At 31.6% G+C, this 17,533-nt stretch overlaps 2 protein-coding genes across 3 annotated transcripts; one reads left to right on the top strand and one right to left on the bottom strand.

Moving 5' to 3' along the window:
• The first annotated feature begins 4,673 nt into the window (after positions 1–4,673).
• Positions 4,674–10,480, top strand: LOC111313046 (transcription factor BIM1-like). Of its 2 annotated transcripts, none has more exons than XM_022913785.2 (12): positions 4,674–4,912; positions 5,040–5,491; positions 5,682–5,756; positions 6,790–7,161; positions 7,880–7,985; positions 8,081–8,217; positions 8,397–8,508; positions 9,025–9,094; positions 9,183–9,278; positions 9,402–9,859; positions 9,975–10,104; positions 10,248–10,480. In XM_022913785.2, the coding sequence occupies exons 2-12, from the start codon at positions 5,455–5,457 to the stop codon at positions 10,359–10,361; spliced, it is 1,707 nt and encodes a 568-aa protein (XP_022769520.2). In that variant the 5' UTR covers positions 4,674–4,912; positions 5,040–5,454; the 3' UTR covers positions 10,362–10,480. The 2 variants fall into 2 exon arrangements, with proteins under 2 accessions (XP_022769520.2, XP_022769523.2); XM_022913788.2 differs by having other exon boundaries at positions 4,685–4,912; positions 5,076–5,491.
• A 2,662-nt stretch (positions 10,481–13,142) lies between these two features.
• LOC111313035 (rhamnogalacturonan I rhamnosyltransferase 1-like) lies at positions 13,143–17,082 on the bottom strand. The gene is made up of 8 exons (XM_022913781.2): positions 16,199–17,082; positions 15,768–15,835; positions 15,550–15,638; positions 15,258–15,423; positions 14,801–15,090; positions 14,500–14,704; positions 14,251–14,408; positions 13,143–13,878 (listed from the first exon to the last, which is right to left on the bottom strand). The coding sequence occupies exons 1-8, from the start codon at positions 16,458–16,460 to the stop codon at positions 13,632–13,634; spliced, it is 1,485 nt and encodes a 494-aa protein (XP_022769516.1). The 5' UTR covers positions 16,461–17,082; the 3' UTR covers positions 13,143–13,631.
• Positions 17,083–17,533: the final 451 nt, after the last annotated feature.

Below are 17,533 nucleotides of genomic sequence, written 5' to 3'. Positions count from 1 at the left end.
CTTAGTAAGAACTTAAACACAATTATTTTTCAAATTCAAATAAATTATATCATACAATTATATTGATTACGTGCTACATTAACTAATTTTTTTTGAAAATTTAGTCATGATTTTTTTGTATGTCCAAAATATGAATTTCAAATGGTGAAATTATTTTTTTTTTGTAGCCAATTTTAGTGCATAAAAAATAAAATAACATTTTTATTTTAACATGAAATTTGCATCTTGGGTAACCTTTTTCTTTTCATATTTTCATAAAAAATTTTAGCTGAAATTAAAAAAAAAAAAGTGAAAGCTAAAATGATCCATTTTTCATAGTTCCAAGATCAAATAATCATATGTAACATATGTAGCAACAAACAAAAAAATCTATGATCATAAAGTGGATAATAATTCTCATTTCCTTATAAATTTAACACATGATCCAAAAATTTTTCTTGGAGCAAATATTGATCCAAAAAGAAAAAAAAAAAGCCATATATAAATATATGTAGGGTTAAAACTAGTGAAGTGGGGGGGGGGGGGGGGGGGGAGAATCTAAAAGAAGCACATGGGGGGCCAAACATGATGGGCCAAAACTAAAGTCCCGCGTTTTCCGGCATAGAGAGAAGAGGACAAAAGGGAGAAAGAAGAATAAAGAGGCGCAGCAGCACGTGAGTCTTTGCCCTATAATGCCACCAACGAATTGCTCTGAGCTCCTCCCTTCTCCAAAACACAAATTTCTTTTTTTTTCTTTTTTCTTCCGCATCACTTATTAAATTAAGAAGATAATTAGAATCTGTGCCCCTAATCATCACCTCTGAACTCTGCCTCTGTCACTGTCTCTACCTCTGCTTTGTTACCATTATCTTTGTTTTTTTAGTACTTTCCTTTTTATGGACTCAACGGATAACTGTGCTTAAGTCAACATTTTCTAGTTACGTGATTTTTTTTTTATTTAGTTATAAAAAGTTTGTACTAGTGTTAAGATATAAAAACAATTGCAAGTACGTGATTTGAAGGTAAAAAAATTATAATTATTGAAATTTAAGTTTTAAATTTATTAAATATTATTTTTTAGAAATAATTATATAAATTAATTTAATAATAATAATAATAATAATAATAATAAATTTTGAGAATTTTATTCCTCCATTAAATACAATTTAAACCAACAATTATTTATATTAGAGTTGATACAATTAATCGAAATTCAAAAAAATTGTTTGATTTAATTGAATAAAAAAATAAATAATAGGAATCCTTCACACTCAAATCTAAAATGATTAAAATTTCAAATGAGTTGAAAGATTAATTTAAAATAATCAATACTTGAATTGATTTAATTTTAAAATGAATAATTTAAATCCATTATTGACTGAAATTTTTTTGGTTAAAGTATTAAAAAAAACTTTTAAATAAATTTTTTAAATAAGTTCATATACTATCATTATATCTAAGTAAGTTTTTTTTTTTATTCGTACTCAAAATAAGTATTTATTTCAAACAAAAGATAAATTTCTATTAAAGATTTATTTGAACACAAGTTAAAGATTAAGAGCTCATTTGTGTATAAATTAGAATTTTAAAACTTATTTAAATATAATAAAATTTATAAAAATTTATCTAAATAAAGTAATAAAATTCAGAAACTTTTTTATCATGTTAGTCTATTTATTTCTACCTCCATAGTCAACCCACTTACAACAAATGAAACTATTATAAGGTCTATTTGGATGGGTGGTGAGATTGATTCTGATGAATTTAAAAATAACACTAAAGATGATATTAATCACTGTAACAATGAGATTAAAATCAACTATTGAATATATATTTGAATATAAAAATAACAATGGCGATAAAATAAATTATAATGAGAAAAAAAAATGATCATTAAGATTATCAGACTAAAAATTGTATATAATAAATATTTAAATTATGTAACATTTATAAAATTTATAAATTATTAAAAATTATTAAATTATATTTATATTAATAATAATTTTATTAATAAATAATAATAAATAATAATAAATCAAATTAATAAAATTATATTATAATTTATAAAAAATTTAAAAAGGAATTAATTAAAAATAAAAAAGAAAGATAAAAAATAAAGAAGAAAAGAGATGATCGGTGGCCAACTAGACAAAAAATGTCTAGTGGCTAATTGGACTTAAACTTGCTCGGCAATTAAGATTGAGCAAAATTTGGTTAAAACCAAAAAAATCGAAAAAAATTGAATTTTCAGAGAAAATCGAGTTGAATAATTCAGGTCATATGTGTATTTTAATTTTTATTTTGGTTTAAATGGTTAAAACAGTCGGTTTTTTGTTTTAAAATACTTAAACCGAATAAATTGAAATGATGGTGAGATTAGCTTTAAATGAAATTGAAAATAGTGATGGTGATGAGATTAATTATTGTAACAAAAAAATTGAGTATTATAGCAATTAAATTAAAATAAGTGATAGAATATGTGTTTAGATGTAAATGTAATGATAATGATGAAATAAAATGTAATGAAAAAAAATTATTATTAAAAAAATGAAGCTAAAGTTTGTATATAATAGAAAATTTAAATTATTTATTATTATTGTAATTATCTATTTTAGTTAATTCATATTAATAATAAGGACATTTATTTTTATTCATTTATTAATAATTTATTTCATTATAAAATTATTTATTTATTTATGTATTTATTAAATATTTTATTCTATAATTGTAAAAATTATTTATTATACTAAATTAAAGAATTTATTTGAAAATTGTTAAATAAAAAATAAAAAGAAAAAAGGTTAAATGGTTGGCATCTTTATCTCCATACTATAGTACCAAGTCTTACAAAAATGAAAAAAATGGATATAATAAAAAGAAGAATTGCGGTAAAAACTCAAAATTTTGACTGAAGCTTCAAGCGCCAGTCGCAATTCAAGACTGCAACACGATTAAAATAGCTGCACCGTGCCTCCAAAATCTAAACGATGTATTAATGCGATTGAGACTTGCAACCACGTCGCATCGGTGCCAACTCGGATCCAAAGACCTCCTTACATATTGAGGTCACTTGCAGGATGGTTAGTCACGTGAGTCAATTTTGCTGGTGCGTCGATTCCTGGCTCAGATTCGATAGCGTCTTAAGTTGGCGAAATGCAGGGTGGGGGCTGGCCTAAATGACCTGACAAGGAAGCTTGCTGCCTTCACATGCTGTCCAGATGTCCTCGTGAATGGTACAGAAATCTCCAAGTCTACCTTAAACTTATAGCTTTATTAGGGGTACCCTCTCCTGTACTACTTTTACCCACCCATGTTGCTGTTTCTTAGCTGTGAGTGAATAGCGATCACAGAGTACCAATGCGTACGTACTAATTTAGGTCATGCACACTTATTATTTACTTACATTAAATCTAACAAATTTATGAGATATATATATATTTTTTTATGATCACTTAAAGAATTTGAATTCAGCAATCAAAAGACAAGTAATTTTTTTTAATCATTTGAGTCAGTATCCATAAGTGATCTTTATTTGTTTCTTACTCAAAAAGTGTTAAATTGTGTCTTATGGGTCTTAATTAATTTTTCTACGTATTTATTTACAAATTTTCTTTGCAATAAGGCAAAAAAAAAGACCAAAAAAGAAAAAAAAAAACAATGTTTCAATATTTACAAATTTTAATTTCAGGTCACATTTTTTTATTTCCAAAGTGTATGGTTAACCAATAAATCCATATTCATATATTGCTAAATAAAAAATTTATATTTGATATATTGTAAGTATATAAATTTTATATACCATCAATAAATTAAATGATAATAATTTATTAATGAAATAAATCAAATAATAATATTTTATTAATAAATAAATTTTTTTAAAAAAATTTAATTTATGTACGTTTATTTTAAAGATTTATATTTACTTATTAATAAAGTATTATTATTTTATTTATTAAAATATATAAATTTTATATATTGATAATATATTAAATATAAATATTAAAATTTATGGGTTCTAGCAAAATATTTTATCTGTTATAACTTAAACTTTTAATTTAAAAATCTCATATTCGCGTTTAAAAAAAATAAATAAATAAAAGAACAAGTATATTGAACTTTCGCATGGAAAAAAGAAATCATAGTAATCGATCCGAATTCATCTTAACTTCACAACAAAAAAAAAAAAAAAAATTCTTTAAATTACAATTTCTTAGCTCTTAAGTTTAAAACAAAATTGGTAATTTCTTAAACTCCTACCATTCTGCCAAACAGACTCAAAGGTTGAACCAGGGAAGGGGAGGTAGAAGAAAAAACCGATGTGGCGTTAAATAAAATAAAACCCTAAATAAGCCGTTGTTAAAATACTCGAAATTAGCCACTTTAGCCACGTTCCCTTCCCGGCCTTAGACAAAAAAAAAATAAAAAATGACACGAGTAAAATATTAATCGGGATCGCCAAAAGCATTAAAATATTCTCTAAAATTAATATATATAAAAAAAACACAAATTATTAAAATCGTCGAGTTTCGTGATCCACATATTGCCACACCCAAATTACACCCCGAAAAATAAATAAAAAATCAAACCGAGCCCTCAACCTTAGCCTTAACGTCGTCAACCCCGCCGCAACGTCGTTACTTCAACGCCGTTAAATGAAACGCAATAAAGAAAGTGTATAAAAGCATCTTTGAAGCAAAGAGAGTTTATTTTCTCCGACCCAAAGCCTCGTCTTTCGCCGAATTGCTTCTTCTCTACAAAGTAAAAGGGAGTTCTTTTGGTGGTTGAATTTTGAAGGAGATGCTCCGTAGCTACATTATTATACGTTTTACTTTACGAGTTTTATTTCAGTGTTTAAAATTCAGTTTTTCCTTGCTTCAAATCATCACTTCGCTGAAATTCCACGTTAAAATCGTTTCAACTCAGATCAAAGAAGGTCCGTTCTCCTTTTTTTATTGGATTGTTGTTTGAATCGGTTTGCTAGTTTTGACTTGAATTATGCATAACTCGATTTTTGCATAATCATTTTTTTTTCTTTAAATTGTGATATTTTCTTGTGGCAGATTCCGTGACAAGAAACTTAATTCTGATTCGTGCAGTTAAACGTGTGGAGAAGATCTCTTGGAACTGAAATTGTCGAATTTTCACAAGAAAAAACAAAAAGAATCGAGGAAAATTTCATTTCAAGCGTTAATTACGGTTCACAATTTTGGAATCTGAAGTCAATTATTTGAAAAAGCTTTTTATTTTGAAAGCGTCGGTAAATGCGCCCCTAATCTCAGGTGAAGCCGTACTTCTTTTTCGCGACGAAATTCACTTTCTCGACGTGAAACGGATCTGATAAAGCAATCAGGATTGAAGAATTTTCCAGTTTTTTAAATTCTACCGTTCAAGCTCTTTGAATTCATTGAATTGCTGTCGAATTTTCTGATCCAAAGTTTCACAGCCAAAAAAAAAAAAAAAAAAACGAAGCCATAGATGGAGCTTCCTCAACCCCGGCCTTTCGCTGCTGAAGGTAATTTATTTTACTACGTCGTTTTATTTTTTTAAAATGATTTACTTTCAATTTATGAGATAATAAATTCAAAATAAAAAAAAATGGATGGGAATAGAAATATTTTGTTTGTTGGTTTGGTGTTAAAATTTTAAGAAACTGTGAATTAGAATTTTTTTTTTCAATAATAATTTTCGTTTTGGAAGAACAGGAAGGAAACCAACGCATGACTTTCTGTCACTGTACAGTCATTCTAGCGTCCAAGATCCGAGGCCACCTTCTCAAGGTAATTTTTATTTCTTATTTTTAGGATACAAAAATTTTTTTTGAAAAATTAGTATAAAAATATTTGTTTTTTTATCTTCTTTTATCTTGCCTTATTTTCATTTTCATTTTATTTTTTATTTTATTATTATTTTAAATTATAAATATCGTTACATTTAGAGTTGGTTTTATTTTTATTTTTGAAAATTTTGGCCATCTTTAGAGAATTACAGTTTTATTAGGGATCAGGATTTGGAGTAGTGCACGTGACTGCATTTTTTTTGCGAACGAATGGATCATGGCCCAATTGAAACTTTGGATGGGTCCATTAGAAGAAATTAAATTAAATACTAATAGTCTTAAAAAAATAAGATGGTAGATGAGAAAATTCCAAAAAAAAAATTAATGGATGGTGGTATAAGCGGCTAAAAGAGTTTGCATTTTTTTTTTTTTAGTTTTTTCAGTTCAAATTTATTAAAAATTGAGAAAAGATAAATTTTTTTATTAATTCATTAAATTTGATGTAAAGAAAATTTTATTTAAATTAATTTAAGCAGATGTACTGAACGGAGCTGAAGAGTTTTTTATACATAAAATCATTTAATAATTGCGGTTTTGAATTATTTTAAGTACTAAATGATCAATGAAAAATTTTATTCTAATTCAACACCAACCCAACCCAAAACCGTTTTTGACGAGAATGACTTTCACGTGAAACTGATGGAGATGGATAGGGTCAACATTTTTAAATAAGCAGCGTTTTAAGCTGTATTTGAACCCATTGTTTCGATTCTTATGTACTTAATATTTTTGTATTGTTGTTTTGGTGTGATTTATATGTTATAATCTTTAGAGCAGCCATGAAAAAGCAAGAGAAAAGGGAGAATTGTCTGCTTATTATCATTTTCGATCGCCAATTTGGAGTTTGCCATGGCTGATTATTCACTACATTTTTGTCCCAAAAATTGAATTATCCTACAAGCATATATGCTATATGCTGGAAAGGTCTTTTCTTATCCCAGATTTGATTTGTTTGGTCGTGTCTAAATGAGCAGGTGGGTATCTTAAAACTCATGATTTCCTCCAACTGGAACGACTAGGGAAGACAAGTGCCAAGGAGGAAACACCAGTCGAGGTAGCAACGGCTGAAAAGCCGCCACCGCCTGCACCACCTCCTTCTGTGGAACATATTCTCCCGGGTGGAATTGGAACTTACAGTATAAGCCACATTTCCTATTTTAATCCACGGGTTCCAAAAGCAGAGGAGGCATTATTCGCTGTAGCTCAAGGAAGTAGTAGCGAGAGAAATGACGAAAACTCCAACTGCAGTTCTTACACTGGAAGTGGTTTCACTTTGTGGGAAGAATCTGCACCAAAGAAGGGAAAGACAGGGAAGGAGAATACCGGAGAAACACCCGTTGTAAGAGGTAAAAGTTTTTCTTACTCTATGTGCGACACTTCTCTACTAGCTAGTACATCATTTTGAAATAGTACTGTCATGCATGACTAACCTATGCATTTATTATCACCATTATTCTTGCAGATGATTTATTTGGAAATGCAAAACTCCGCTGAAATACACTTAAAATAAACCTATGGAACGCATGCTAAACATATGCAACTGTTAGATTTGTTTCCCATTTCATCTGCATGCGCATGCAAAGTCTTCGCTATAAATTTCGGCTTGGTGACTAGCGTGGAGTTTCGTAGCATATAAAGCTGCCAGATGTTCCTAATTATTGATGAATTTAAGCATGGATTTAAATATTTCATATTTGGTTGATTTTGTTTAATTTTGGATATATAAAATCCATACTATAACAAATTTTATACAGTCAAGTTAAAAGTTTTTCTCACCTGTGCCAATTCAAAATAAAATCAAAATTAACATTTCATATTTGGTTTCACTTTACTTTCACTATATTATACGTACTCTATGTTATGGTCCAAGAATGCATGTTTATCCGTCGTAAGCAACACATCAGTCAAATAATGGAATTGGAACCTTAGTATAGAAACTGAATCTAATGTTTAAAGTTTTTTGTATTTGAGTGGCAAATTAAAACAAATCAAAGTATAATTAAGTCCTTATTATCCATGGTTATGCTCGTTAACTGATGTCATTTGGGCTCCTAATTTTGACAGAAGCGGCGGAGAAGGGGGAGCAATGGGCTACATCGTCGTTGGAGAGGGCGTCGCAGTCGTCAACCAACAACCATCGCAATATTTTCGGCTCTCCCTCTTCCTCTCAGTCGGTCACTTCCTGTTTTCATTTCTTTTATGGCTGTTTTATTTATGTTTATTTCTTAGTTAAAAATTAAGGATATCTTTGGATCTCCTTAACAGGCCATCATCAAAGCAGAAAAGCCAAAGCTTCATGGAAATAATAAAATTAGCCAAGGGTAGCGCACAAGATGATGATTTTGAAGAAGATGAAGGTTCTGTTCTCAAGAAAGAGAGTTCTACTACTACCCATTGTAAAGGTAATCACTTTTCTTGGATTACACTACTCTGAATACTGTATATTATTGTAAATAGTAGTGACCTAAATAAAAATGTTTCTTGCTTTTGTTAAAGGTACGTATTTGGATATGGGAACTGTAATTTTTGAGACCTCAAATAAAATTTTCATTGGCCTTGTAGTTTTTTCTTCTTTTTGCAGGAGAATTGAGAGTAAAAGTGGATGGAAAGAGTGCAACTGATCAGACAGCCAACACCCCAAGGTCAAAACATTCTGCTACCGAGCAGCGGAGGAGGAGTAAGATTAATGACAGGCTAGTATAACTTTAACCTGCTTCACATTTAATAATTGTTAACCTTTTTCTTTTAAATTTGGATGAGTTTTATTTCTTATTTTGTGAGCAATTATCTTTGGTGATTTCTCATGTTGAATTTTTCCCTTTGCTCTCACAAGAAAATCCTTCTAAAAGAAACAATTTGAAGAATATTGAACGCTTTTGGTTACCTCTTATGATGAGATGGATTCCTCTTGAGAAACTTCTAGATTCTATAAATACTAAATTTACCATGCCCATGTTCTTTTTTTTTTTTTTTATAGAATGCAGTGAAAAACGAAGCTATGCTTCAACAGAAAATCTTCATTTGTTTCACATATTGGTTCCGATGTGATATGAGGGGGAATTTCATGTGGATTTGTGGATAGTTCGTAAATTATGATTGTTTGGAAGTCTTTCTCAAAGTGAAATTCGAAATCAAATGCTGTTTAGTAACCGGAAAGTGGAAATGTCGTGATACTAAATCATCATTAGAATCTATCAATTCTTTTGCAGATTTCAGATGTTAAGAGATCTCATTCCTCATAGTGACCAAAAGAGAGATAAGGCCTCATTGTTATCAGAGGTACATAGATTTCTTGTACTAGTTATGATTTATTCTTTCTGATTTCAAAATTTTGAACAATGGTGTGTTCCATTCCATCTACTCACAGGTTATCGAGCACATTCAATTTTTACAGGAAAAAGTACACAAGTATGAGGGAACATATCAAGGATGGAACCATGAACCATCGAAATTGATGCCATTGGTAAATTCTACACTTGGCTCTTTTAAACGAAAATTTGCTCAGACGATGATGATTTTTTTTGGCATTATAGTTTTTGAATATCGACAATTTTCAACGACTGATCATCAACTTTGTCTGAAACAGAGAAACGACCACGGACACACAGAAAATTATGCTGATCAATCCATAAATGGTTTGTCGTCGGCTCCTGCCTTAATTTTTTCTGCAAAGCTAGATGAGGAAAACATCACCGTCACCTCAACTATTCCTGGAACTGCACGTAACCCTATAGAATCTGATATGAGCTCAGCTACTAACTTCAGAGCAATAGACCTTCGTCCTGGAATGACGAATAAGACAATACCCTTTCCTATGTCGCTACAGACAAGCTTCTTCACCTCTGCCCGGAGTGCTGGGGTGGCAGCTCAACTTCCACCTAGATTGCCATCTGATGCAGAAAATTGTGCATCTCAGCCTCAATCTGTACAATGTCATACTGGATCATATACTACTAATGGCGCTCTTCCTACTGAAAAGCTGAAAGAACAAGAACTGACAATTGAAGATGGAACAATTAGCATGTCAAGTGCATATTCACAAGGGTGAGTTTTTACTTATTTCATTTTTTAATTTGATGAATGATCTAATTTCAGAGAAATTTCTTCATAGTCCTTTTAGAAATTACATGATTTGATACTTGATCATGGTGTTTGATAGGTTGTTGAATACTCTAACGCAAGCGCTGCAGACTTCAGGAGTGGATTTGTCACATGCCAGCATCTCAGTGCAAATTGAGCTCGGAAAGCGATCTAGTAGTTGGCCTATTGCTCCAACGTCCACACTTAAGGTTGTTTGCCATTGCTACTTCCTTTCCATTTTCTCTTTCATTATTATTAGAATTTCACATGAAATTCTAGCATCTTATTTAATTTTCATCTTGTAAAAAACCAATGAATTCAACCTAATTCTTCCCCATTTACCATGCTCTAGGATAGAGAGGCTCCATCAACGAATCAGGAGACGGCAACACGTTCTAGAGTTGGATGCGGTAAGAATTCTGATAAACCCCTAAAGAAGCTTAGGGCACGAAAACAACTTTCTTGACAATTCCACTATGTTTTTTTTTTTTTTTTTGGTTACCGGAGGATGTTAAGATCGAGTACTGATCATTGAAATTAAGAATTCAACACTCTATCAATAGATCATATGACTGTTGCTCATGATATTTTTTTTTTATTTAATTAATTCATTTTTTTTTTGGAGTACCAACAAAGATCCATGTACATCTAGTAGGCAAGCTTTGATCTTTGTTGGGATATATGCATAGAATTCCCACCAAAACAAATATGCATTATTCATCTTTCATTTTGTTGTAATTCACCATATCCATGCCAAAAACCTGCTTTTCATTGAAGGCTTCCATCATCTGAAGTTTCTTTCAATGCTGTCATTATTTGTTAAAATTTTTTTTTTTTGGGATACATTCATCTCTCTTGTTGGAACAAAAGAATTTTGTTACCTTTCATATACTTGAAATGCTTAACTGCAAAAATTTCAATATCTTATGAAAAGATTTTATCATGATTTACATGGAAAAAAATTATGGCTTTAATTTAATTTATTTCTCTTTAATTCATTGCATTTAATTTGTTCCAATGCCATTTTTTTGTCAAGTAATTGTGTTTACTTGACAATTATAATTAATTATTATATGTATGTATAATATATCCTTGAATAATCAATTAATAAATTAAAACATAATTAAATAACTAAACACACAAAATAGGACATGAACATAAGATCTCAAGATTCTAGAGTCTTTTCTTTACCAATGTATCAATGCCTTTTTGGCCCGTAGACAAAAGAATGTTTAACCAACAAAATTCATTTCATTTTCCTTAGGTATTGCAAAAATAAATTAATTTTATTTATTTATTTATTTTTTACAAAAGCAATATGAAAATTGTGCAAGAGGATATGAGTGTTAGGATTTGAAATATTAATTTAGCCAAAATATGAAAAAAAAAAAAAAAAACTCTTGAATTATATCTTCTACTTTTTAAAAAAAATAATTTTATATACTTTTATTATATTCAAATTAACTTTTATACATTGATTTATATCTAAATAAGTACTTATTTTAAAGGAAATATTGATTTATGTAAGGATTTATTAATGTATAAATTAAAAGTTAAAAACTTATTTGGGTGTAAATTAAAATTTTTGAAATTATTTGTATAATAAAAATATAAAATATTATTCAAATAAAATGATAAAATTCAATTTTTTTTTAATTAATGTAACCTATCAATTTCTACAAAAAAGGCGAATTACCGAGCTTACAAATAATTAAAAAATATTTAAAATAAATAATAATTTGGAAATTAATGTGATTTGGATTCGGCTCTTCTTCATCAACAGACAAAACACATTGGCTAAAGCGAGAGTCAATGTTATAAGGCAAACATGGTTTGATACTGACAGGACATTGCCTTAGCCTTGCCTACTTCAACGTAAACTCTAACCGACCCTTTTGCACTTGTCTTCTACGTTGTATTAATAATTTAAATTAAAAAGTCTGTAATAATAATTTAAATTTGGAAGTTAGGTGAGAAAGCAAAACTTAACAAACCATTGTAGGCCGAGTCGTCCTTCATATTATCTTGTCTATAATTTTGAAGTTTTTACTTGGAAGTTGGTAGTTATTTTTCATGAATGGTTCCACGCAATTGTTTAAAGGTGGCTTTTGGGGACAAAAACAATGAATGCCAAAACAAAGTTTTCCCCTCCTTTCTTTTGATGCGTAAGCAATTAGAATTACTCTTTGAACACGACAAATGTTTATCCCCTCACGTCTCAACCAATCACTACCTTTTGGACCTAAGAAGTAAGAACCAATGTTGTATCATTGATTGTTGCCACATTATTTTTTGATATTTAAAGCTTAGAGAATTTGAATTCAAATCATTCAAATTACTTTTTGAAACTACTAAGATTTACATCTTTATCATTGAAATTGAAAGTCCAATATTTTATCAATAATAGCTATTGACATTGTTACCACATTGTATTATTATTATTATTATTAAATTTAAAATTTAATTAAGTAAATTTATACAATCATCTTTAAAAGATGATATTCAACAAATCTAAAATTAAATCTCAACATCTACTTCCTCTTTCTATATTTTCACAACCTCTTCCTAAGTCCTAAGACGGTCTGTACAAACAATAATCACTTAGTGGTGTCAATCGTTCTTTGATCTTCTCTTTTTCTTGCCTAGGTGCGTGTCAAAATCTGTCACCCTTCTTTCAAAAGTATCTTTTTAATGCATTATCAAAACCAAGTTAAAGTGAATGCCCTTTGTTTGCTTATCTAATATCCTATGACTGAAACAAAATTGGCCTCATTTATAAATAGCAAGCCTAATTCAAATAATTCACAAAAAATGGATCATAGTAAATGGAAAGAACCAAAAGTCGGAAACACGTTTAACCCGCATGATTGGTTATGCTTTCGGTATCAAATGTGAAAATTGACTGCTTCAAGGAACAGACTAAATGCTCACCAACCTTGGTAATGGAACAAGCAAAATTGACAAATAGCCTCATTGATAAGCAAAGCAAACTACCATACTATTCCAACTAGAAGTAAAAACCAAGTCACTTGACCCGAAATGTCAAGTACCAATCATTTCAGCTTTGCTTAGCAGGAAGGAAGGAAAAAGGTAAGAATAAAAAACTTGTTAATACGATGGTTAAAATTCATAACCACTTTCCTATTTTGTTTGCTTAACTATTAGATTAACAAATTTTTCATTCCAAGCTCTTTACATCCTCTCTACCAAGCAAAGCCTTAATTCACAAAGTGTAGTAAAGATGATATTCAATGCTTTTAACCATTCCCTGCATTGATGGGGCCATATTAAAAAGAAATACAATGAATTCTAGAAATGTGATGTATGCTATAAACTAATTAGATCGTAGTAAAAGAAACAAAAAAATGCACAGAAGGGCAAGGGATTAACCTTCCATGAATCCAGTCTCGGTTACCCAAATCTATACTTGCATCCCTCTTTGTGTACAACACATTTTGATTTGATATTACCCTATACTGGCAGGGCAGATCTTCTATACTCAGCTTCTGATTATTTGCATATATTAAAAATTTTGGTGTCCTCCATCTGCTTTGCAAGAACCTCTCAGGCTTTCTTCAAGTTTTACTGTCCCCAATCATCTCCACAACTGCCTCCTAGGAAGAAAAACTCCATTATCTTCATACTTCTGTAGAGAAACTACCTTGTGGATTCAGGCATGATACCTAGCACTCTCAGAAAAAAACCTGATAAACATCGCAATCCACAGACAGAAAGATCACGTGCTACTTAGTTGACCATATGATGGTTGCAAGCACTCTTGTGGGTTGGCATAGAAGTAATCTTCTTCTTTAGGTCTGTCAGGGATCACCAACCTATTTGTTGGTTGCCCTCTGCGATCTTCATGAGATTCCTTCACAGCATCTGAGAACTCATTCCAATTTAGAGATCCACTATTGTACTGGTCTATCAGATCAACCAAAAGCCTTCTGTTCAATAAAATAGTCTGCTTGAACCCCAGAAATCTGAAGGAGCATTCAACATTCAATTGTTACATTTATGAAAAATACCTTTGACTATGCAAAACAAGAAAAAACACTATCAGTATAACCACTTGGAAGAGAAACATCATAAAAAACACTCATAAAATGGAAGATAGTGATTGGTTGAAACACAATCACGACTGAGGAAACTGCCCTTATTTCACAGCCCGAAATAAACAAACTATTGCCCTCTTGATGATAGATATATAAAAATGGTGATGTTAAAACATGGGTGTATTAGAATTTCCAAAATTATTCATCTCATCTGAATAAAAAAGGACTTTTGAATCATTCAATAAAGGCAAGAAAAGCTTTCTGGAAGTATTAAGAACAAAACTATCTGCAGAACTATACCTGCGATGGCCTTCAACGACTTTAGCCATGTTTCCATCATATGTAGGAATAAAAATATCACTCTCCAATGAAACGAGATAATCTAATGCTGCCATCTGGGATGAATGATTTTGAAAAAACCCAAGGTCTGATGGCTCCAAAAGAGTCTCCTTTCTAACCTGTTTTAACAAACAAAAGACTGATCAATGATACAGGAGAAAAAAATATTTAAATTACTACATTGAGTTTGCTGAACTTCTACCTACTTACCAATTTTGGATAAGCTGCAGCAAGACTAGCCATTCTCCTCTCTCCACCATATATTTCACCGGCTGCAATATAGATCTGGTAACTGTTATCAATGTCCAGCGCCCTCAAAATAAGGGCAGTTTCCTCAGGCGTCAAAGGGCACAAACCATCCTTCCTTTTCAAGTCAGAATTTATTATTTTTTCTTTCCACCAGGGATAAGCATATCTGCAAAAATGGTTGTGCGAGAAGAATGAGATTGAAGTTCAAAAAAAGTTTAGGCCTGCCGGTGAACTAATTGCTGAAGATTCATGTACAGCTCACCTCATTCTTGTCAACTCCTCTATCTCCTCGTTGTTGCAACCTTGGGTACAGCCAGAAAATGCTAGCATGTCCATTTCATATCTAAGATGAAGCACTATAAAAGGGCCATTTTGCCTCAGAAGCCTACAAACTCGTTTACCCAACTCCTCTATCTGAGAAGTGAATCTCAAGGCACTAAAATTTACACGACATCGCAGCTTCTGAATATCTAAAGGCTGCCCATTGTTGGCAAGTCGAGTATCAGTTCTATTCAAATGTACAACTTTATACTTCTGTATCAGAGGAAGAATCTGCAAGAAATAAAGAACAAAACATACTACTTTAAGAGGGGTCTTGGAGGAAGGAAAAGAACTGGAAAAGAAAAAAAAATTGAAAAAGAGAAGAAAGAACAAGCTAAATTAAGTTAAGTCTAAAATGCTCTAGGTGCATAAAACACGTGGTAATAACAGAATTTGACCTGGTTATGGTAATAGGATATATCAGACCAGCTAATTGGTGGCATGGAGTACACCATTCCCATTTCCACTCTCCTCTTAAGCCTAGGAGGCAACTCCTTCAATATTCGAACCTCATCTCTCAGTGATGTAATGAAATGATCCACATCAAATATAACTTGAAATTCACTACCATATCAATTAAAAACACATTTACAGATATGTAAGAAAAAGAATCTCAGTTCAAGGACTATATTTTATACCATCCTTATATCCAATAGCTTCAATCATGAGAGCAAAGCTTAGTTAACACACCTGGGGTCAGCCCAGAAGGATGTTTTATCCAGCTCCGGGACTATAAGTGTCACATTCAAATATCTTGCAATGGTAACCATGTCACAAATCTGTCCCAAATATGAAAGAACACGGCATCAATTTACACAACAAACAATGCACGAACTTACATAATCTAGACGGTTAAAAAAAATACAATAAAAAAGCAATAGTTTAGAGTCCTTTGCTAAAGCACTCACTGCTGCTCGCATTTGATTGAGACCTCCGTTGCATGAAACCATCAAGTAACCATTGTTCTTATATACCCCTAATGTCAACAAACAAAACATTATAACACTTTAGGATCTAAATTCCATAACCAGAAAAATTAACATGAGAAAACAAATATACAGTAAGTACCAAGGATCCCTAAAACTTAAATGAAAGAAAATTCAAGGGATAAACGGATAATGATTTCAAGCAAATATACACAAGAACAGGAGGATAGAATTCGATAAAACTAAGACATATGATGGATACATTGGAGAGCATCAAATTGATGTAAATTCAATCTAAATCACTATATCAAAAGAAATGCACTTCAGGAATTTGCGAAATCGTCAATAGAAAGAGCTGAAAATCCCCACAACGGAGGAGGAGGAGGAGGTGCTGGTGGTGGAGAAGAACTTACTTTTGGGAGGAAGGAGACGGGCGGGAACAGAGGGGACTTTGTCTTCAATAACAGAAACAGAGGAATCATGGTGAGAAAAACACGAAGGCCAACCTTGAAGGACGCGTGGTCCCCAGGTCTCTCCTAAAGCCGTTAATTGTACGATGCAAGTCCAAAGCAACACCGATGTGGTGGCGCGTATCATCCACAGCTTCATTCTCGAGGTCTTCAACTTCTCCACTCTCTCCCCTCCGCCTCCTCCTCCCCCCTTCATTATCCCCATTCTTATCCCCTCTTTTCCCCTTTCCCTTCAACGCTGCACATCTCTAGCAACAACCTCAATCTCCACTCTCTTCATCCCCTCAACACGACACCGCTTTGTTCCTTCAAATTCGATGAATGCAGGTCGATTTTCAGACAATTTTCATCTAATTCAGTAGCCACCACAAAAAATCAAAAAATAAAACCTAAGAGAATCTACGACGTCGGTTAACTTCCAAAAATAGTACAAAAAAAACAAAATCAATCAAACAGATCCAATTTTCTCCTCTTCTTCCCAAATGAAACTCAACAACTTAACCTAGTCCAATCGAATTAATAAACTAATTTTCAAAAAAAAAAAAATTCTACTCCTTCCCGGCAAGAAACTGTCGTGTAGTCGCCATTGAAACCCGCATGACGATCAAGAGAATGAGAGAGAAAGAGGAAATTTAGAGAGAAAACAGAATTAGAAATGAGAACAAAACGCCGCGTACTTGGCTATGCATTTACGACCAGAGCGAGGGAGAGAGGGCGATTGGAGCCGTACACCGCTGGGTGCACTTTTTGTAACCATGGTTTACGGATCCAAAGAATTTGTTGACTAGGGTTAGCTTTTGACTAGACTCCATTGACAATCAAATTTCAACCAATAAATGCCTGCCAGCTGAGTTAATATCTGACCGGGCCCAGCATTTCCCCTTCGGGCGGCCACCTGGTAAAAGAACACGTGGCGCTCTGAGGATTGGTGGTTCTTTGGTCGCCGTTAGATTCTAGACGGCATTAAATCAACTGTCAAGACGCCGACAATATATCGCGAGAATTTCGGAATGTGGGGTCGCCTTGCGTTGATCAAATCTAGATATAGAAAAAAATATCGGGAAAATTTTCATTTGCCGTTATGGTTAAAAATAGAAAGAAGTGTTTTTAAAAGTACGGTTGAAATGAATTAAAATATTTAAATATATAAAAATAAGGATTATAAAATAATTTTTTAAAAATTATGAATAAAATTACGAAAATTACAAAAAATAAGGATTATAAATGGGTTTATAATTTTCTTTCTTAATTGATGAAAATTTTAAATAAATTGTTAAT

Source organism: Durio zibethinus, chromosome 9, assembly GCF_047325235.1.
Source record: "Durio zibethinus cultivar Kanyao isolate XHJ-2024 chromosome 9, ASM4732523v1, whole genome shotgun sequence".
In the NCBI taxonomy this organism is placed as follows: Eukaryota; Viridiplantae; Streptophyta; class Magnoliopsida; order Malvales; family Malvaceae; genus Durio; species Durio zibethinus.
The sequence above is the reverse complement of the archived record's forward strand: the minus strand, read 5'-3'. Positions and strand labels throughout refer to the sequence as shown.

Coding starts and splice junctions, on each gene's coding strand:
- LOC111313046 (XM_022913785.2), top strand. CDS start 5,455: ATGGAGCTTCCTCAACCCCGGCCTTTCGCTGCTGAAG. Junction 5,492..5,681: donor CCGGCCTTTCGCTGCTGAAG/GTAATTTATTTT, acceptor TTGGAAGAACAG/GAAGGAAACCAACGCATGAC. Junction 7,986..8,080: donor GGCTCTCCCTCTTCCTCTCA/GTCGGTCACTTC, acceptor TCTCCTTAACAG/GCCATCATCAAAGCAGAAAA.
- LOC111313035 (XM_022913781.2), bottom strand. CDS start 16,460: ATGGGGATAATGAAGGGGGGAGGAGGAGGCGGAGGGGAGAGAGTGGAG. Junction 15,091..15,257: donor TATCCTATTACCATAACCAG/GTCAAATTCTGT, acceptor TATTTCTTGCAG/ATTCTTCCTCTGATACAGAA. Junction 14,409..14,499: donor CTGCAGCTTATCCAAAATTG/GTAAGTAGGTAG, acceptor TTGTTAAAACAG/GTTAGAAAGGAGACTCTTTT.